General features: G+C 44.7%; 1 protein-coding gene across 2 annotated transcripts in view; it reads left to right on the forward strand.

Annotated features, from left to right (window-relative positions):
- The window catches only part of OIT3 (oncoprotein induced transcript 3), a 652,664-nt gene that overhangs the window by 534,927 nt on the left and 94,927 nt on the right, over positions 1 to 22,810 (forward strand). For both annotated transcript variants that reach the window (XM_069612178.1, XM_069612179.1), the window contains exons 6-7: positions 3,728 to 3,888; positions 4,569 to 4,984. In XM_069612178.1, the coding sequence (XP_069468279.1) occupies positions 3,728 to 3,888; positions 4,569 to 4,984 (577 nt within the window). The remainder of the gene's footprint in view (positions 1 to 3,727; positions 3,889 to 4,568; positions 4,985 to 22,810) is intronic.

Consider the following 22,810-nt stretch of genomic DNA (forward strand, 5'->3'; position numbering starts at 1 on the left):
TACAGGTAAGTAACTTGCTCCTTACCATTCGTTAATCGACTCAAGGCCTTCGGTATTGACTCCTCCTCCAATCCGACAACTTCACCTTCCTTCCGGAGAGCGCCCGTGCAAACCGGGCAGAGATTTCTTCAAAGGTGGTCCTGCCCACCGCTTCAGTTCTTCTTGCAAGTTTATTTCAATCAGCCGCTCTCCACAGGAAACTCTGCATTCTTCCAACTAATGGCGGAGGATGCCTGATCGTCCAAAAATCTGGAGCTGAACTAGTTTGGATCTTTGAACTAGCCGCACTGCTACCATGTGAGCTTAGGCCCTTTAGGAACGTGCATGTACTGGATGGGATCAAACAGAATAACTCCAAGTGCAAATAACGAACTAACCCAGGAAGATTCAAAGTACTGTTTTATTAACAATTATCTAAAACGGGGAGTTTACAACGAACATCAACAGACGTACGCTCAAGTTCTCTCAGCGATCTTCACACAAAACATAATTTATATATCAAAAATACATCAGAGATGACTTCATACTACATGGCAAAAAAACCTACTAAGGGTCGGGATTGGTTTAAGGGGAACATCTAAGTATATTTTCTATAGGATCTAGGATTGTGATTGTCTGCCCACCGTCAGGTGGACAACATATGCCTACCTCTAAAACATGTAATCCTCAGAAATATTAGTGTTATATTGTGCCTCTTGTACATATATTAGAATGTGTTATAATGTGCTCCTTGTATATAATGATATGTTATTTATATAGTGCCTTAATCCAAAGCGCTTCGACTTCGGAAGGATGAAAGGCTGAGTTGGCCTTACCGGGATTCGAACCTGTGACCTGCAGATCACGCTCAGATCGCAGCAGCAAGCACTCAACTTGCTGAGCTATCTTACTGGAATATATTAGAATGTGATTAGGTAAGAGTTGTGTCACGTAGTTAATAATCCAGAGAGAGTGTTATGGGTTGAAATGATTCTAGTACCAGCCGTTGCTTTCCTAGAAAGGAGCCAGGCTGTTCTGGGGGTCTGTACATACTCTACTTAGAATAAACAAGAAGAAAAGCATTTCCAGAGTTATGTGCTCTTTCTTACAATTAGATACACCGTTTCTTATTGTTTTTCAAAAACTAAACGGTCCTTCGTTATCTGGACCACCACAATTGGTTGGCACGCTTGTGCCAGGTCTGGAACAATCGGTTTACTTAGCAGCACATAAGCCCAGACCCAGGTGCAAGGAGATGGGGCTTGACACTACCTCCCCACCCAATTAAACCAGCATCTCTCATCGCCCATGCCTTCTGCCATGAAGATTGTCTTTGAACTTGGCCTTGCAAAAGTATCCTTGTCTTAGAATACATGGGAGTGAGATCACTCATTATCGTGTTCTGGGACTCCAAGTCCGATATCTATTTTCATCCTTGGCTCATGTGACTGAAGACCACGCTTCAGTCCATTTGCAGGTTTTAAATGCTTTAAATCATAAAACTTGGTACTCTTGGTGTTCTTTCTTTGGACCTTAACAAGGGATAATTCATCATTTGCATGTTCGCTCCTTTCCAGAATAGGTAGATAGCTGATCTTGGCTATCAGTCTTCACTCCAGGCCACACAACCTTGTCATGCAGCTCCACAATTCAGCTTATTCTTGCTGTGACAGAGTTTTTCCTTCCCTCTTCATGGGTCCCTGCTTACTAAATTCCTGATACCGATGTCCAGCTGCTGTACAATGGCGGCTTTGTCTGCATTCATTCGGGTTTGCATCTCGGGGTGCTAATAGGCATTTTATTTTTTTAAACAATATGTTGCGACAAGCACTCTTCCCATTAATTTCAAAGATGGTGACCATGGAAATGGAAGCGAGACTCCATTCAGAGCTCCTCTTCCATTTCCATGGAGGCCCAGCAGATATGAGGAAGTAGGCGCTGCGGACCGCAACCCCTTGAGGTAAGTAGGAGATGGAGAAAGGTACAGAGACAGAAGTGGGGTGGCAGGGACTCGTGGAGGTCAAATGGCGAGGCAGGCGCAAGCAGCTGTCAAGCAAGCTGATTGGCTGTAGCACCTGCCCTGGTTGCTAATTGAAAATAATGTATGACAAGATTTAGAGCAACCGTGTCATGCATTATGCATCCATGTGCCACTTTCAAACACATTTGTAAATTTCCTTGTGTTCTGCGCAATTTAAAGAGCATCCCATTTTTAAATAAAAGAGATGTGCTTTAAAAAGTGCAGAAATGCTGCACATTTGCCCAAAAGTGGCCACACAGCACTTGAATGTGTGCATCAGCAGTGAGCAGATATCGATGCCCTTTGTGAATCGGGAACACATTTTTTGTGGCAAGTTCATCTCATCACTTACACCACAAAAAGTTTTGATAATCTGCTCCCAGTCTCCACGTGGTAGAGCTGCATGTCCAAGTCAACATTCTCTGAATCGCGTCTTTCTCTCTCTCTCTCTCTCTCTCTCTCTCTCTCTCTGTCTCTGTCTCTCTCTCTCTCTCTCTGTCTCTCTCTCTCTGTCTCTCTCTCTCTCTGTCTCTCTCTCTCTGTCTCTCTCTCTCTGTCTCTCTCTCTGTCTCTGTCTCTCTCTCTCTCTCTTCACCTTTCATGGTGAAGTAATGTGCTTTTTATTTTGCTTCGTGTACCGTACACCCTGGTTGTCAAAGACTGTCATGTTGACACGTCAGTAATGGGGGCGCGCTGGGAGGCGGGAGGCAGGGAGGGAAGTGGCGGGAGGGCGGGAGATAAGATGTTGGACGAAAAAAAATGAAGGACGTTGTGAGATGCGCTATGTGTCCTGTCTTTTATTGCTGCGCAGCGAGTTGCTTCCGCAAGGGCCTCTTCTTCTTCCGGCCTCTACAAAGACTATTGAAAGTCCCTTGTTCCCAGATAAATCGCGGGCAGCTAACATGTATCTGTTCTGGATCCAACATTTTGTAACAGATTGCATTCTTCAAAGCGTGCTGCTGGAAAATGGCCGCTGGAGACCTGGCTGTATATGTGGAAAAGGCTGGATTCTCTCACTTTAGTATATTGCAAGCAAGAACTAGTCTGACTCGGCTCAAAGAGGGAAATGGCAATTTGCTTTATTGTAAATGTGTGTTATGCTCCCAGTAATGAAGGCAGCACGCCTTCAAAGTGGCTAAAACATTGATAAAGAGCTTGACAGGGAATTCAGAAAAAGATGGGACTGTAACGTGATGTATCCGTAGCGGCACAAGCGACCCTCAGCAGCTCAGGCCTCGGGGCAGCAGTGTCTTGGTGCATCGCTAAAAGACCCCCAGGCAGTACTTCCAAATAACCCACACTACCATACTTCCTTCATTCTGTTAATCGGGTGGCTCCGAACTGCCCAGTTTCTCAATCTAATAATCCCATTGTCGAATATTATTAAGATACAACTGCATTTATGATAGCACTAGTCTAGAAACTGTTTGCTTATTCTTAGGCTTGAGTAGCAATGACTGTCTCATTTCAGCGGTATTAAGACGGGTGGGGTTCTCTCAAATTCATCCTGAACTTCAAATAAGTTGATGTGAGCTCTTTGCTTCCAGTACAAAATCAATGGCACATTATCTGAAAATATCACTCTCATAATAATGTCATGTAATTATAAGCTTCTGGGCTTTATTGTGTTACTGTCGCATATATATTTTATTTTCAAATATTCCGGTGTTGCAGTTTTTCAAAAGAATTGTACAAGCTAGAAATGTTTGTTTTTGGGTTTTCTTTCAGTTCCTGTGCTGTGCAAGTCGAGCGGCATTGAGGTTGCTGTGCCAAAGGATCTGGTTGGCGGGCTGGAGCTGTTCCTGTCCAATGCTTCATGCAGGGGCGTGTCTAATGGCACGCATGTCAACATCAACTTTACCCTGAAGACGTGTGGGACCGTGATAGACGTGCGTATGCTGCGCTGTTCCTAACTATCTGCTTACCTGACTACCCTCTGATCTCAGGCCCAGGTCCCCCCACAAGTTGCTTTCCTGTACTGCCCTCCTGGCAACCCTCGCACTTGGGGACTGTTTCTATACCCGTACAGTCCCCCTACCAGCACTTGACACCCAATGTCTACACTTACCCTTGCACTTGCCACCTGTTGGCCGTACTTTACCTACTGTTATTTATTCTATTATCCCATGTACTGCACTGTACCCCCCTCCTTCCCGCCGCACTTTCCCCCTCCCCATGCACTTGTGCGAACTGAATGACACCTGGCCTAGTAGGATTGTTATCTGTTTTTCCTCTGTTCCCCCTACCTTGCCTCGTCGCGCCTTGAAACACTTGTGTATAGGCGCGTTACAAATGCCATATCATATCATCAACAATGGTTCATCTCTAGTTTGTGGGCCATCTGCCTGGATGAACTGTTCAGCGTATCTTAAACTTCATGCTTAATAATAGCCATTCCACCACCCCATGAATACCATATACTCCCTCATAATCGTACGAAGAAATATCACTTAAAATGCTAAGTAAAATTACATAAAAAGTTAACTTATTTTTTTCTCATTTCTGTATCCTGACATCATTAATTTGCGCCTTCTTATTTTCCAACCCCTTTTTGCATCCTCTTTTCCAGGTGGTGAATGATAAAATTATCGCTAGTAACCTGGTCACGGGAATGCCAAAGCAGACGCCAGGCAGTAACGGGGACATTATCATCCGTACCAGCAAGCTGCTGATCCCTGTGACCTGTGAGTTTCCTCGAACCTATGTCATCACTGAGGGCTACGTGCCCAACCTCAAGAACTCCCCGTTGGAGATCATGGGACGCAACAGAGGGACCTTCCCCTTCGCCCTTGAGATCTTCAAGGACAAAGATTTCGACGAGCCTTACAAGGAAACCCTGCCTGTGCTGAAGCTCAGAGACTCGCTCTATTTTGGGATAGAGCCTCTAATGCGTGTGAATGGTCTCGAGACCATGGTCGAGAGCTGCTTTGCCACTCCATCTTCTAAAATTGATGAGATGTTGAAGTATTACCTCATACAGGATGGGTAAGTATGAGTGCAGAAGTGTCTCTTATGTGCTGACCTTTGTTACTTACCTCATGCCTTCAATAGTGGTACTCACGCAGTTGTATGTCATCAGTTTGAATTTCTCCCTTTGACTAATTGGCCGAAATGCCTATTTTGTAATGACCTTTTTATAATAAAATGGCTTGTTTTTTATATAAATGATGAGGCCCGATCCTATCCCCTCCTCCGCGTACTTTCCCTTTTTTTGCTTCACCCCCAGTGTCTCTCTTATTTCATGTTTTATTTTACATGTACTTTGCCAGACCACACAAAGTGACTGAACACCCACTGTGGCTTGGCCACCAAACAAGATGGCTGCTTCTCTTGATGGCTCCCAACCGCCATAGCAGTGACAACCACCTGAGGTGTCTACTGGCAATCAGGGAGATAATAATAGCCTTTGACAATTGGATCTATGGAAAATGCAGCAACTGTGATTTTGTCCCCGGTCAGTCTCTCTGCTGACATGGATGAAGATTTGAGCTTCTTATCCAAGCCTTTACCCTTTCCCAGACCTGTGTACTGTGCTCATGGTGCAACTCACAGGTGATTGACTTGCCGCCGATTCAGGCTGTCGAGCTGAGGCTGTTCCGGGAGCTCCTGTGAATGGGTTTTCCACTATTGGCAGGTATGTCCCACTTGGAGGAAAGCGGTAATGCTATGCGCTGAAACTCAGGGCTAATCTGAGCATGGCACAGAGGGAGGGGGATTCAGTGACAGCTCTGAGCACCGTCACTGTTAATCTTGGTAACGACACCAGAGGGCATGGTGAAGTCCTGTCAGGTGGCCATCTTAAGGTCAGGCTCAGGATCATTCTGGATCTTGCAGGGAGCAGACCTCTCTACATAAAACGAGTGGGCTCCGAACAAGTAACAACCGCCTGCTCAGATGCTTTGGGAGGAGTTGTCTTGCTTAAACATGAGGGTTCAGTGACCAGGGAGTTGCACTTGGGCAATGACAAAGCACGCTTCTTGAGGTATCTAGATCAATCGTTGGCCTTCAACGTGTGAGTTTGAAAGTGCCAAATTCCCGTGACATGAAGCTTTAATTCGGATAGGTCCTCTAGTTGTAGTTTCCCACTAGGAACCCTGGGTTCTAAATTAAGGCAATGCTCTGATGTTAGGGCACACAAACACAGAACTAAGAAAAATTCTCCAAAGGGGGAAACAAAAGAGGTTCTCTCTTGCTTCATCCTGCACTAACTCCATCAATAGGCAATCACAGAAATGCTTAAGAGCAGTGTAAAGGCTACAGAGAAGATGGACAGGACAATAAACTAGCTGCAAGAGGTACTTTTGGAACACAAAAACAACACAGACTCAGTGGAGTGAACAACCAAGATGCTTCAGATAAGGTGTTTGGAACAAGCCTAGGATAGCAAAGCTTAAAAACACTCAGCACTGCACTAACATAAAGCAACAATGTGTTGAAAGAGTGGGCTGAGCGGCCGTAGAACTCCCAAAGAGCTTCATCAATATGGTGGAGAGATTCCCAGGAGGGGCTAGAAGGTGCAGACCTGAAGTGTATTTTCACTTCTTGGCAACAATAAAAAATAAATTGGCGTAGACCAATTGGGACAGACCATGCCTATCTACCACCATGCAGTCAAGGAATCTGGGGGCAGGTGGGAAGGGACTGGTATTGGGGTGAAGTGACAAGGAAGGAGATCTGTGAAAAAGATGAAGTTGAGAAAAGGGACCCTGTTTTTCCAAGCCAAGAAGATTTTGCTTTTACCCAATGTGTGCAACAAAGAAGGGCCTTTGAGCCTATTGTAAGGATGTTTGTGGATAAAAGCTTGAACCGGAATTGAGTCAGCTATTAGATTCATTGAGGACAGTATTGGGGATAAAGAGGAAGAGATTGTGGGGCTTACAACTGGAGAGATGGTAATCCCTAGTGTTTGAGTGGCAGGGGAACAGGCACGAGGTCGGAACATGAATGTTAGGAGCAAGAGCTAGATTTCATTTTTCTAAGGTCCCTTCCACAGGTGGAAGGTGGTGGTGTAGTGGTAGTCACAATAATATTCGTGGCCTATTGGGAATAATTTGAAAATCCTGTGCTTTTTCTTCCCATCTACTGTACGAGGTCGCTTTTGGCACACTTCAGAAGACAGTGCTCTGAGACTTTTTGTAGAGGGGAATTAGACTAGATTTAGGTAGGAATCACCTTTCTGACAGATAAAATATTTTGGATTTTCCTATCATTGTTGCGCTTTCTTGAGGGTTTTGCATTGGTTTAAAAAAATGTTAGTCAAGTTATATTCTAAAAAAAGTGAGTGAACAAGACTCACACTGAGCCCTTAAGAAGGTCTGTTAGCTTGCTTACTTCTGTCATATGTGACATGGATCCATGGATCCCAAAAATATAAGGACAGAAAGAGGAAAGAGGGGGTCATTTTGCTCTTTATAAAGCAAAACAAATGAATTAAATGGTTTTGATGCACTGTGCAATCTTGAATGCATGAAACGAATTACTGATACCGCCATCCCCATCCGCTCTGTCTCAAATCTGACAGCATTTCTGCCCACATCCGATTTTGTAGCGGGATCAGATTTTTCCTTCAGCATACAAATCTGCCTGATTCCTTGCAATTTCAACCAGGTGGATTCCAGAGGGAATCGTGTAAATGCCACCTGCACTGCACGGTCATTGCAGGCGACATTTATGCTTGTTTTCACAAACTTGGCATAAATCTGACCAAAAAGTTGGAAACCCAGATTCACTCAGTTTTCCATGCAAAGTTAAAACTAATTAATACAATAAATAAAAATGTGCATGAAAAGTACTTGCCATTTGTGTGTTTGTAAGCAGTCCTCTTGGAGCCATTTGCAGGGAGACCAAAACGGCCTCATTTTTGGAGTTCCCTATAATTTGGCAGAAAGGACCTGTTTAGTTTACACTTTCACGTAGAAGGACGAAAAGGTGGCATACACGTCTGAACACCGCCCTTTTGCACTCAGCTGTGCAAATTGAGTAAACGCTGTCTGGAATTTACTCATTGCAAAGCAGTGTTTACATTAGATTCCAGTGGAGTCCTGAAGTAGGAAACGGGAGACCTCAGAATACTTCGGAGTCTTTATTGTAAATTACTTACTCCAAAATCCCGTTAGCCTGGCAGCGGCCATCCCTTCACTTTCAATGTATCTCTCAAGTCTCTCTCCATTCCAGAGTCCACGCCTCTGTCATCCTTCCGTGCAACAGTCACACACACAAGACCACAAGTCTGCCTACTTTTTACTAGTGCAAAAAGCTGGCAGACTCCATAGGAATCGGCATGAAAATCTATGCTGGAGCTAATGCTGGAGTATTTCTATGGCGGAGAAGAAGGGAGCTGTGGAAAGGTACATTACTCCCTTCCTCACCACCATACAAATTAATGAAAATGGGGAGTACCGGAAACGAAATCCGTGAAAGCCTTACGCAATGCTTTTACGTATTTTGTTTCCAGTATGAGGAGCACAAAATGAGCTCCATAGTGTGTTATTGGATATACCCTAAAAATGAGTCATGGGCGCCCCTCCATGAGAACGGACACGGCAAAAATTGCCTGTTCTATGGGATGGTACCCACTCTAGAGTCCGCAGCCACATTTTAGCTCACTGAACCTTTCACAGATGGTAAATGCTAATTTGCATATCAGTCTTTGTCCTGCCCACATGGGCAGTCCAGCACCGAAATGCTATGGCAAGTCCCCTCTGAACAAGAGTTCCAACAGCTATAGATTCCATTTTTTTTCTGTATCAAAATTATTGGGTATGGTTAAAAAAGAAATAGGATTATAGGAATGTTATACATTTCTCAATACATTCATTTACATCGATGTTTGAGTGTGTGACAGATTTGCCTTACTTGAAGAATTGCTAGGTTATTTTGATGTTCCATGCAGTGTTATGTTACCAGTTAGTTAGCATTGTCATGTATGTGGAAATGAATTCATGTAAACTGAAATTTCAAAAATAAAAAGGGCTGTTTTGAAATGCATGGAATGAATGGATTTTTAAAAGAGGACAACCGCGGGAATGTATACATAAATGTCCGGTTCTAGCCATCAAAGTGGGGGTTTTCTGTTCTAAAGTGGGGCAGTGTTGGGGGTGTGTGGCTCTGGAAAGCGTTTCGCATGAATCTATTCACCTAAAAATGGACAGAGCGAAAATAACATTTTATTGCCGAAAGCCATTAAACGAACTCGTAAACACGACCCATTTCCAATACATGCAAATATAATGCATTTCTGTGCAAATTGAAAGCGCACGGCATGGAATTGTAGGTGAATAAACAATGCAGGCAATGTGGAGATTCTGACAGCTTGACCTTATTAGTGACTTATTGTGGGGCATCCCAACCCATTCTCTACTCTCGAATTGAGGAAAACAATCTGATCAGTTCCTCATAACACACTGCGCGGCCCTGGTGAATTAACCATGGGGGTACCTCATTATTGCCCATCTTCCTGGGTGTCCATCATGCTAAAAACAGAATGTGTGTTGCTTTAAACCCTGCCCCTTTACCAACCCTTCTGGCAGTGTATTTAAACAAGTTATTTGTATACCAAGATACTTCGCCATCATATAAAATGATAGGCCTTGATTCCATGCCATACCAGTGATCTCATGTATTGCTCACAGGACTCCATTTTCAATTTGTGCGATTTCTTAGAAACAGGGCCCGCATTAGGCCAGGGCCGCCCGGGTGACCGCCCGGGTTGGCGTTAGCCCCCGCCACGTCAGCTCGGGCGAGTCTTTGAAGGGCTCCCCCTATCTGGCCTGATGGGATAAGGCAAGGCAGGCACCCTATTGAAACGAAATACGCCCCGCTCATGCTGATGCTGGGCTTTCCAGCGAGGGAGCAGAGCGGATTTAATAACAATAGGAGCCGTTGGGTTAAAAAAACAATTGGCCACCCCCGCCACCACCCTACGGCACTGACCAGGGGCACACGCGGCGGAGGGGGGGAATTCGGCACCAAATTTGTTTTCACTGCCTTGGCCTACTAAGGTCGGCGCTGCTTAGAAAGTAGAAGCTCCCTTCATCAATTGCCTTAGAATGCTGTGTTGTAATATTACAGCTATTTGCAGTGGCGCCGGTTCACAAATGAGCACAATCATTACGTGTTCCCCGCACCTGAGTGCTGCATCCCCACACAGAGGGGAGGTCATGAGTGGCCAAATAGCCAAGTAAAATGAGCATTGGAAGAGCCAGCCTGCCTGCCTTCGTTTAAGGGGATGGGCTGTAATAGATGCTGTGGTGCAGAAGTGGATGGGTGTGTGGTTTGAGATGTGGGGTGCATAGTCTGCATAGATGTGCTTGTGTGAGTGGATGTGTCACTGTTGCACTATGGGCTGTGGCTGTGTTAGGTAGTTTGCAGCGCAGACGTATATATGCGGAGGGGCAGGCACGTGATGGTTGGAGGAGAGGGTAATACAACATGTAAGAAAACGAGGCTCCAGGTAGTCTGCTCCTTTTTATTCTAAACTGGTTTTATGATCTCCGTTATCAATACAAAACAAAGTTATTTGAATGGTAGGGTTGGCGTGTTCTGGCTTGAGTGTGACATAGGTAGTCCACTGTTGGGTAGAACGGGGGGGGGAGGGATACACAGTTGGTGAGCAGTGATGTCTCCAGAAATCAATATTGGAGGGGGCCAAACGAGGGGGCACAAATAGAACTAGCAGGATCTGTGGGGGCACTAACAAATAAGGAACAACCTGCCCAACTGATCCAAGTGAACATTCCGAAACAATAAAGTGTTTGCATCAAGTTAATATAACACTAACAATGCAACTTAAGTTCAAAGGTTGCAAAAGGGCCTAATAACAAACATCCAAAGGAATGTGGTCTTACACTGGTATTGCGCTGTGTTTTTCAACACACTTTTATCATCATTTGTTGCAGTCATTTGAAATTCATTCATGAAAGATAAATAATAAAATAAACAGTTTGCAATCACCCCCCCCCCCTCTTCCCCTTAATCATGTATCTTTAAAGCCCAACCCACAGCACCCTAAATGGCATATCAACCAAACCTGCACATTATAACTCTAACTTGACCGTTAGACAGTCTTCCTTAAAGTGCCCACTCAGAGCTCTAAGCAGTTAACCCATAGCAATGTGCATCTCACACTCTCATTAATTCAAGTTAACCAATGATAATAATAATAGTACATTTGTATCTAGCTCTTCTTGTAAAGGTAATGTAAAGAAATGCTTATGAAGCATGCAGCAGGTCATTGGCGAAAGAAAACTGGGGGTATTCCAGGAGATCTCTACAAGGTCACCCTAATCTCTTGATCCCACTTGTCTATGACATCTTTCGCTCAATGTTATTATCTAGATGTCTGCCATAAACCTGCCAGGTTTGCTCCATCATTCCTATTTTCTAAAAAAAAAAAAAAGTTAAAGATCAGATCCTGCGTGTAATAGGCCCTAATCTCTTAGTGATATATCACTTCAGTTTCTGGGGAAAATCATTTCTACTAATACTAAGCTTAACAATTGGGTGGTGGAACATAATCCCCACCCCCACTGCCAACTAGGGTTTGAGGAAGGATAGCCAGGGGCAACGCTTTTGTCTGGGAGCAAGACAACACAGCGCAACACAGGTTAGAATCCCGATCCTGCGCTATTATTAAGCGTGTTATAAATGAATAATTATAATGATAAAAATGATAATCCATCACTTGGGACTATAGAGAGGTGCCTTAATCTTTCCCTAATTACTGGGGAGGGGAAACCTGGCCTCCTTGGCTTTTGACAAGGTGGATAGGGTTCTGCTTTGGACAGTCCTGGTCTATCTAGGAATGAATGATGTATTGTTAGGCCTGCTTGCCCAGTTGTACTCCGGATCTAAGGTCTAAGTCACCTCTGGGAAAGGGGATGAACAGAGAGACTTTTCTATGTATTAAGGGCTGTGTTGTAGTTAAACTACTTTTTTACTTGTACATTAATGGCCTTGGTAAATATATGTTTTGTGTACCATGGATATCTCTGATGTCGGTAGGAGATTAATTCCATGTCTGGTCTGTGTGGATGATGCTATTTTAGGGGGCAGAAATTTGCGAGCTATTCAGAAATTATTCTGTGGCTAAGTAGGCTTTATGCAAAAAAGACATATGGCCTTAAATGAAGTCAAATCCCAGGTAATGGTTATACAAAGAGGGAAAAAATAAGATTTCTGAATTTTTTTAAAATTGTTACTTCTCTCTAAAAGGGTTAGTAATCGTGGCTACCTGGGGGTTCTATTTTCAAATGATAAGTCTTGGAGGTTATAGGTTGATCATGTGGCTACCTGGATTTAAAAGGAAAATGCAGGTATTATACATGTTCTACAACCTATGAAGGCAGTGCTGTCCTACCAACTGTCAACATTTATGATGCAAAACCGTTGGCATTGCCCTATGCACAGCCGGGGTTTGGGCCATTTCATGCTTAACATTACTGGACAAAGTAGTATACAAGTTCCTTAAGACTTTATTATAGCAATAAGTACCTGTTCTGGTAACCTCGGGCAGGTGTTCTCCATCTTGTGTATCAACTGGTTTCTCTATGCTTTTCTGCCTTTCCTGCTGCTCCAAAGGGAATGTACTAGTCGCAGACCTTGATCCTGTGTAAGGACCCCAGACGCTATCCCTGATTACTCATGACAATAAAGAACAAAAGGTTTCTCATAAAATGGTAGGCCCAATGGTGGGGCGGTACATAGCGAAATTTCCATTTGATCAAAATCTTCCCTTAGCACCTGCCATAGACAGTCTTAATCGTGACGACCCCATACATGCACCCTGCATATTCTTCACCATAATGGCCGAATCTACCGTCCTTTGCCACCAATACTCTAGGGCCTCCAAAAATCCGTTATAATGTGTTCTAATCATTTCACTTCAGGTTGGCACAACTGTATTTTAAATGGGGCCACGTTATTGCCTGACTTCGCCAAGTTTCTCAACAAATAATGAGCATCTCTTTGTGCTGCATCTTGTTCAGGGGAGCCAAGTAGAATCCCTGGGGGAGCCTATTCCAGGTCATTTGGCAATGTTGGTATTTGCCCCCCATTGGAAGGAGAAAGGTGAAAGGACCGGAGATTCAGGTGCAACTGGCACCGAGAAAAATGCTGAACATAAATCAAGTACACTGTAAATAGTGGTTTCTGAGAGAAGTTATGAGAGATATGTGTGCATGTTGGGCATCACAGGGGCCATAGGGGCACAATTTCATTAATTGCCCTGAAGTCCTGCACTAATCTTCGTTTTACCTCTAGTGATGACCCGCCTTTTCACACAGGAAAAATTGTTTTGTGAGAGAGAGAGAAATATTTAACACACGTAATCCCTTGGGTCAAAAGGTCATCAGTTATGGGTTCAACTCCCTGTATTTCCTGTGTTGTCAAGGGGGTACTGTTTGACTTTCGGGAATGTGACATTTTCTTTCAAAGGTTTGTCTACTGGTACACAGGAAGTGATGATCCCAGCATCATTGGGGCTGGTTGCAAATGACCGTCTTGGAATATCCTGAAGCCACTTGGGAAACAGAGTTTGCGAAGTTGCAAGTAGTTCCGTGTGTGTTGCTAATGTATAGGCTTATACTGTTTTGGGGAGATCAATCGCCAATGTGGGATCCTGAGCTAGGTGAATGCATGCCTTGCGACCTACAATAAATGCTTGCACCCATGACGCTGAGGCAGTCTATAGCCAGGAGATCCCTTGGGGTGGTTGTGCTGAGTAGGAATTCCTGCATCATTGTGAGGGAACCCAGGGTCAACGCAGTTGGGGTGGTTAAAGGTAAATGTGTTGTGACACCTTCCACTGGTATCAGGTAATATTATCCCCACCAATAATATCGCCATATATATGGCCGTGGGGTAAGGCCATGGGCGATATTATTGGTGGGGATAGTTTAAGGGGTAAATGGGACTGGAGGTTGCGGGGGGGTCCCCGCTCCCTTTTGAAAAATATGGGGGTTGTGGGGGTGTTCTCGCAGGTTCCATGGCTTAATATCGCCGCAAAAATATGGTGATATTTTTGTATGCCATTATTTTTGCGGGGATATTAACACATGGAACCCTTCCACTGTCATTACTGCTTTCCCAGAATGTAGCAAGGAAAGATCTTGGGCATTAACGGTACTCTGTGAAGCTTGTGTGTCCATTGAGAGGTTTGTGTGATGCGCCTGTATTTTAGCCAGCAACGATGGATTGGTCGTACATATTTAAAGATGGACTCTATGATGCATTGTTCTGGGGCCTCATGTCAGTGTGAGAAATCTGAATGTCCTGTGTGATATCGGTTTGCCTGTGGGTTTAACTGAATTGTCTGGTATTGTGGTTGCCGTTGCAGATTATTATTGTTAGAGGTTCCTGATTGTGGATTAGGGTTCCAGGCTGTCTGTTGGGTCTGGCTAGTCCACTTGTATGCATTGGAAGGGATGTGTAACATATGTGGTGTAAATCTTTTGGGGCACTCTGCCTTCCAGTGGCCAGATCCTTGACAGTAATGCCATTGGGAGCCCTGTGGGGGCTGATATGGGGACCTGAATGGGGCAACATTTCTCGGGGGCCTGCTAGCCCCCCTTCTCCTTGCCACTTGTGAGGTGGGTGTTGTCTCTGCAGTCATTCAACTTGGTCGAACTGTAGGCGAAGCAGTTTCTCTGTTTTCTGATCTTTCTTTTCTAAATATAAACTGTACATATGTCCACTGTTGGGAGGGTTTCTTGTACTTTCTTACATTTCCAGTCACCTTGTCTACATAATTTTTAAATATGGTGGGGAGACAGGAAACATAACTTTGTGTTAATAATTTAGGAGCTCTGTTAGTGACATCTTCAATGTAGAATGATCTTCCAATGTAGTTATTACTCTTGACAGAAAATCTTCTAGATGTTCCCCCTTGTCTTGCTTAATGGCACCACCTTTGACCCGTCTGTTTTGGCCTTTGCCAGTTATTTTATTACATCCAGGACTTCACTCCTTTTAAGGGCAATATTTGTCAAGTCCAGCCTCAGATCCATTCTAGCAGCGTTCCCCATTAATGGATATTTAAAGTTTGGGGCCATTGCACCTTTTTTCTAATTGCTTGTAGCTGCTCTGGGGATTTGTTTAAGTAACCCTGCCACATCTCGGGTGGTAGGGTTATGGGAATCTATGATGCATTCTAGTTCCCTAACAAACGTTTGAGGGTTTGTACAGAGTGGCAGAAACACTTCCTTAAAGGACCTTATCTGGTCTGGTGTCCAGGCCACATGGAACAGCACTGCGTAAAATCCCCCGGGTGCAGGAGTTATCCTGACAGGATACACATGTGCTCCCTTCTAGGGGTGGTATGTGTTCCCATAAGGTTGGTGTATCCCCTAAACCTGTCATCTTTCTGTAATTCATCCAAAACATCATCCAGTAGATCTCTCAATCCCTTATTAGTAGTGTCCTTACCCAACTGTGACACACTTTCCTGTAGGTCACATTGAAGACCATCATATTATTGTTTAACTAGACCCCCCCCCCCTCTCCTTCTGAAATCTCACAACTGTTGCAGACTCATTGTAGAGGGAGAATGGTCCCTAGACAGTCTTGCCAGGGGATTCTGTATTCTTTGTAATGCATGTGGGAGAAAGACGGTGCTTGGAGAGTAAGGGGTAGTGCAGTCAGGCGATGCGGCCTCCGAGTGTGGCTAATGGTAAGGAAGGTGCCAAGGGAAGTGGTTGGTAATGTGGTGGCACTGTAGCTGTAGGTGGGTAGTATATCTGAGGAGGGTCAGTGTCATAACTTCGCCAGGTAAAGGTTCCTTGGTTTTTGAATTACGAGCAATTTGACATTCTAATAAATCGACTATGCTAGTAAAGACGCAGTCTTTAGTAAAACATGTTTTAAAGGAATGTGGTCTTACACTTGATTGTTATATTTTGAATCCACTTCTAGTCAAAACATTTAGACATGGATGGATTAGAACAATTGACTGTGTGCCAAGTTCTTCATTGTATAGTTCCTTATCTATTTTAGATAAACCGACTGGCACCATCCCCAGATAGTTATCTAGGTTGCCTAACGCCTTTAATCGTAATACATTTTTAAGATTCAGGTTGAACCTTCTGCATACACATGACATTTTAGCATCTCGTTTTCATGACACTACTAGAATGTGTAATTTCTGTGTAATGTAGGGCAACCAAAACATAAAAGCATCTTATAGTTGAATGTCCTGCCCTTGAAGATATTAGACTCTTGGGGCGTTTCGTTGCGTATGCGGATTGGTTGAGGACAGGTGATCTCTGGTGGAGATTAAGTGCTGGTAAGGAAACGCAGCTGACTTTTGAGGTCCTCCAATTTTTGAAGCAAATCCATTTGTTTGGGCAGCTGTGAAGTGAATCTATAGTGTTCATTTACGGTTTGAGATTGTGCATGTTAGAAGCGGGATGGGGCATGGCCATTGGTGGCCTAAGTGGCCTGTTCGATTAAAATACTTATGTATTTATAGATGATGTTGATTGTATGAAATTGATTGTATGCTTTATTGCGTCGTTTTAGTATGTTTCTACTTGGTGGTGTGCACTCTGTAATGAAATATATTGTATAATTGGTTTTCTCTATGTGAAAGGTTAATGCATTGAACCATAAAAATAAAAAAAACTGGATAAGCTTTCCTTCATTAGCCTTCTTGTCTGGGGAATTGTAAACACATTTGCCAGTACCATGTTCTCCTTGCAAGCCCCCTTATTGACGTGACCTCTGTGCTCGGACATGCTGGCTGCAGCTGCTCTAAAGAAACCCCGCATGCGGCTGATTGGCAGTTGCTGTGCAGTATTGCCCGCGCTGCGCTGGTACCCTGGAGGGCACGAGACTGTTGCTGAACGGCCACGGCCGCCATTTGCATTGTCATTCTGGCACCGCGGCCCGCCAGGTGATGCCCGACAGGTCACATGTCCAATTCGCGGCTTTTATCTGAAATCCTCAGAAGCGCAGTATAGCCTGCAGCTTCTGCTACTGCCACCACCCCCTTACTTTTCAGAGAGTAACTTTGGCAAGGGCCAAGGCAAGGATTGCTGTTACTCACGGCATAATCGCTGATTAATTTAACATGCCGTCTCCAGAAGAGATGGCGTGGGCGTTAACGTTCCGACGACGGAGGATTCCTGCACTGCTGTTATTGCCGGGGTTAGCGAAATGCTGCTTCTTGCCGGTAATGCAGCAGAGTTGCCTGCAGCATACTGTCACTAGAAATACGCCGGTTTGCCCGTGGCAATAATATTATTGGTGGGCGGTGGTCCTGTATGTCTTCCCACCGATATATGCGGTGTTTTATTATGTACTTTAAAATAAAACAATAGAGGCATTTTACTATAACACTGCTGTGCCTTTAGATTGTTCATTGGAATCCCTCCACAATCACATCATTTCTTGCCTCCTCACCCAAATGATGTACTACCATCCCCAACGCCCCCACCCCATGCCCCACCCGCTCCCATCCCAGCCTTCCTACACCCACTTAATAAACATTGTAGCGTCTTCTATTTCTCTTAATCCGTGAGAAATGGGCCATGGTTCACCACTGATGTAGCCATCAGTGACATACACTTCCGCCTGTATCCAGTGCTATTTAAATGCCTGATATTATTATATACATTGCACCCTTGTAGTTTGTTAAGCAGTGCATGAGTGACTTCCACCGACAGGAATCACGTCTAGCGTCTACCCATTGGGCCAACTAAGTAAACTAATGCACTGTGGTGTAAAGGAATCCGGCCAGGGTCACATATGTCAGTATAATGAAGAAGCTGGGATTGTAGCCCAGGTTTCCCGGTTCTACAATTTGTAATTTAGGCAGCAGAGTGCATCTTCCATATGTAGCTTAATCCACCCCCAGTGCTTTCTGCATAGTTATCTTTCAAAAGCAACAAGCATTCTATGTGCTCAAATAAGTGGACTTGCAAAGCACCAAACCACATGAAATATCACTCTGAGAGTATATGTGTATGGGTCTGAGTCACTCTCAAAGGGCAAACGAGCACAACGGAAAATGTATAAGTTCAAAAAGAGTACGTTAAAAATGAATCTGTCGTTCGCCGCAGTACAGTGTCAAATGCACCGAAGGGAAACTACTATGAGCATATTAAAATCAAGGATCTACAATGATTTGCCATGAGTAACTATTTGGGAAGTTGACTGGTTAGTGAGGTGTGTTACAGATGTATGCAACACCATATCCCTTAACATTCAAGAAAAAGATGACAACATAGCTCAGTGGGAAGAGGGCATGTTGCAGAGGTTTGGTTGGAAGTACATGGGGCCTCATTACAAGTTTGGAGGCATTTCGGCAGTAAATCTGCCGAAATACCCCTACATAGATTTACTGTTACTGCCACTTGGTCTTGCAGAATTACCGCCGGACTAAAGTGGCGTTAGGTGGTGTTAGTCCCCATTTATTGGAGTCCATAAGACTCCATTACCGCTGGCGGCAATTATGCTGATTGTGATGATTTTGTGTCTGTAAGGTGATTTGATATGTTGTGGCCTTTATAACGCGCCTGTACACAAGTGTTTCTAGGCGTGACAAGACAAGGAGAGGGGAAAAGAAGGGAGGACAAAATAACGATCTTACTAGGTGTTGTGTCATTCAGAACGCGCAAGTGCAGGGAAGAGGGAAGGGGAGAAGTGCCAGGGCGGAGGGGAAGGGGAAAGTGCAGTTAACTCACAAGTGCAGCCAGCGGGTGGCTCATAAGTGCAGAGAGAAGGGACTGTAGGGTTGCAGATACAGACCCTTAAGTGCTGGGGAGCCCGGAGGCAGTGCGAGGGCCACTGGACCTGCACGAGCCTGGGCCCGAGTTCAAAAGAGTGACCAGTGCGAGGAGCAGTCACAGCCTCCACCTCACAGCCAAAGTTGTAGTACAGTGGTGCGGTAATGCCGTGGTACCACCAATTATTCCTGCACCGTCGTACTTGTAATCAGTCCCCAAATGGTGTCTTATCCCTCTGAAGTCAATAAAACAATTATCATGTCAAATAATCATAACACCTATTAATGACGTGCAGAGATGTTAAAAACTCAGGGCTTGCTTATTATGTGGACGCGTTCTGCCCCTGTAGTCAGTGGTCGAAATGAGCAGGAGCGGTTGGGAGAGCCACTCCGATACTTTTATTTTTGCACTTTCACAATTTCTTCACTTTCTTTTTTAAAAGAAACCGTTCCTGAACGCTTTCTTTTTAAATAAAAGAATAGGAGTTAGGAGCGACTTAATCAAGCGTACTGCAAGGCAAGGATCATGTTCCTGCTTTGCCTGTTTCATAAAGATGGCTGAAAATGAAAGAAAAATTGAAATGGCCATATGCCCCGTTCCTTGCCCCATACGGGTCAGAGTCACAGTTCCACTACTTCTTTTATTACACTTCTACCACAGCCTGCACTCCTACGGCAGGCTTACCTACCACAAATTTCCATCTACTAGACGAAATCCTTTATGCTCACAGCGGGACAAAAATGGACAAGTCACTCATAGTCCACTAGGTTATAAAATACAGCGAGCAGAATATCTAAGCCTGAAACTTTAGATGTGTAATTATTGAGAAATGTCCAAACTAGCAACATGAGGAAATGGTATATATTGGATTGTTTAGTCACATATTCGTCTATGTGCCAAATAACTTCTCCTTGTGGATATTTTGAAGACCGATAATGTTGGCAAACTACTGCCACTCCTGTCATCCTTCACATAGACTCACTTCTCATGGGACCATTGGCCGATATGTTGGCAGAGTTCTAGGGCCAGGACTCGTGGAGTATCTAGCACTGTACATTGGACATTCTGAAAGATCTAAAAAGAGAAGGAATGACGAAATGACTCCTGCTCTGCCCAGAAGTACTTGGATGAGTAGTGTCAAAAATGTCTAGAAGCTTGGAAAGAGTCGATCTTACGTCGCCAGACAGAAGTTTGCAACAAAGATGTTACAATGAGATACAACTTTTGCACGATGTGAATGGGCACTTTCATACACTATGGTAGTGCACACAAGTTACAATGCAGACACGTAGGGCCTGATTCACATAACGTTTTCCTATGGGATTGTTCCATTATAAAACGCTGCTGTGAATCAGGCCCATAGTCATTCATATTACCATGAGAAGGTACACCAAGAGCTGGGAATCATTTCGGGTCCCAGGCCTGGGGACGTCAGCTCTAGCCAACCACAGCTCAGAATACTAGGGGTGGGTAGCAACAGGCGAGAGCCAATGGTTAGACCCTCACAATGCAACAGTGTTAAGAGACAGTAGAGCCAATAGACTAACATGTATAGGGTCTGCTATAGGGGGGCTATCACTCAATACCAAATCCAGTAGTGCAATAGGTTTTCTGGAGAGGGGCCTAGTTTGTGACGTCATTGTGATGTAATCTGGATAAAAAAATGACCTGCAAGCCAAGAGACATTGAGTAGTTCTTGGATTCCATCGATACTTGCACTGATCCCTGTTGGTTTTGGCTGTAATAAACCGCAGTTTGAACTTGCTGTCTGACTGAGTCTGCGTTCCTTTTGGGGGAAGTGTTGGGCCTTCCGATAGTCGTGAGTCTGCAAACTCCTAGTAGCTCTCGAACCTACCTGGGAGTTTGTGCCCAACAAGTTCAAGATGGGAGACAGCTGCGGGCATCAGGCGCCAAGCATTTTGGCGAGAGAAGCTGGACAGGTGGCTGCAGGCTGGCTTACATGGTGGCTCAAGATCAGGAATTGTCTCAGTGCTGGTCGGTGGTTCTGAAGCACTGGTTGATGCGTCTCAAACGGCTTTAGCGACTGCAGCATAATAATAGTTAATGGTGCAGTCGTTTGCACCCGGAGGGGTTCAATTGGTTCCGAAATGTCCTTTAAGGTGGTTTTCCGTAGATCCTTGTCCGATGCACTCCTCCTAGCTTCTGCACTGGGCTTGTGTCATCCTATAAGGCGGACGGCCCAAACATGAGGAGAGTGTTGCAGGCAGCTGCGTTGTCCTTGGTTTGGTTAAGAGATTCTCTGGCACTCCCCACCTAGGAAGATTGCTGCAGAGCCTAGCAGGGCACGCTGTGTGGTGGCTGTGTACCAGTTCTGGATCTGCTGGAGGGTCCTCTGGATTCAGATTCTCTCTCTGTTCCCTAGGAGATGTTTATGGGTGGGTTCTTGCTTCTCTCTTGGATGTCCCGGCCTTCATTCACTCGATGAAGATGTAAAGCAGACTGTAGCTTCAGCCAGGATCCAATGATGAGTTGTTCCTTCAATCCTGAGTCCCCACCAGCAATCTCCTGTATCTGTGAGGTCATAACCAGAGTGCTTTGCAACAGAAAAGGTAAAGGGGTGAAAACATATAATACTAAGTCCCACCCATCTTCCTATCTGTTGTGGCTCAAAGGGTACCTCTGGTTAATGGAGCTGTGGTTCCTGATTAAAGCAGCATGTCTCACTTGAAGCTGCGGCGAGACCAACATTTCTAGCTCCATCAATCTACATACTCGTTCCTTCTGAATGGGAACTTCCTGCACGGATAACTACTGTAAACAGGTAGTCCCAGACATGACATTTCACTGTCAACCAATACTGAGGGCGGGAGCTTGCATCAGGTTGACACAGTGCATATGAAAGGGTGTTGGGGTTTCCTGTCTCATTTGTTAGTCTCTGCGTCCATGCCCCATGTGGGCCTGATTGAATTAAACTCTTATCAGTATGTGAATGCTTCCAGCAGCTACATGGCTCAACAAAAGGACAGGGTGGATCCATGGAGCCTTTGTTAGTTAATTAGGCTGGCCATGGCAGGGGGAAAGTTTGGCCCTCCCCCTCCTGAGATGACATTGTGTACTCCTGGCTGTCATATCCCAAATAAATATGACAGGGGGGGCTGCACCTGTAGGCTGTGTCCACCCAGAGTACACTAGTCTATGCGTATGTCGCGCGGTGAGCATAGGTAAATGTGTGCCGATTAGCCCTACACATTTTCCAGGGGTTGATCTACCATCATTCACTTTCATTTAAAATTTCAAAGAAGCCCAGGAGAGTGCACACCAATCATGCGGATGGTCGAATTCCACACAGGTGGGACGACACCCCATCCATCCCTGGAAATGAATGTCACTTTATGAATCAGATGCTCTGTATATTAATTAGCTTTTGGTTTTCACTCTAAATTACTAGGGTAATCCAGACGTGGAACCCTTGCTCACTGTTCTTAGAGAGGCACAGCTCCACCTCACTGACGAGTCCCAACCAGGCCAAAACACCTGTCTGGGGTTGCTGTTGGTACTCTTGTTCAAAGAGAAGTGCCAGGCTTTTCGGTGCTGGACTGCCCTTGGGCAGGACAAATACTGATATGGAGTGGACATTTCTCTTCTGTAAACGGATGGTGAGCTAAAACTCTGGTTGAGACTCTAACCCGGGATATGGGCTGGTAGTAGAGAAACTCCCAGAACCCTCACTTGTTTTTGCTCTGTAGAGGTACCCTGTTAGTATTTACACCGCAGAATAAATTACACTAGTCATGAGCGGGCTGCTCCACCCAGTTTCCTCCTGGTTTCCACTTCTTTGATCCTTTGCTTAACATCCCAAGTGCAATATAACTATATGGCATATCGAGTACCAATAACGGTGTATGAAGAGTTCGGTGAGCAGAAAGAGAAGAAAGATTGAAGGTCAGGTTCCCCTATAAAGGCATAGAACTCAGACTTAAATTAAAATAAATCCTTAGCGGTCTCGGGGTTCTCATGGATGGCACGACTCAGCCTGATCAAAATGGTGGTACTTCCCAAATTCCTATTCCTCTTCCAGATGCTCCCCACTCAGGTCCCTGCCGCGTTCCTATAGTCAATGAATGCACCC

Source organism: Ambystoma mexicanum, chromosome 8, assembly GCF_040938575.1.
Source record: "Ambystoma mexicanum isolate Mex_15411 chromosome 8, UKY_AmexF1_1, whole genome shotgun sequence".
NCBI lineage: Eukaryota > Metazoa > Chordata > Amphibia > Caudata > Ambystomatidae > Ambystoma > Ambystoma mexicanum.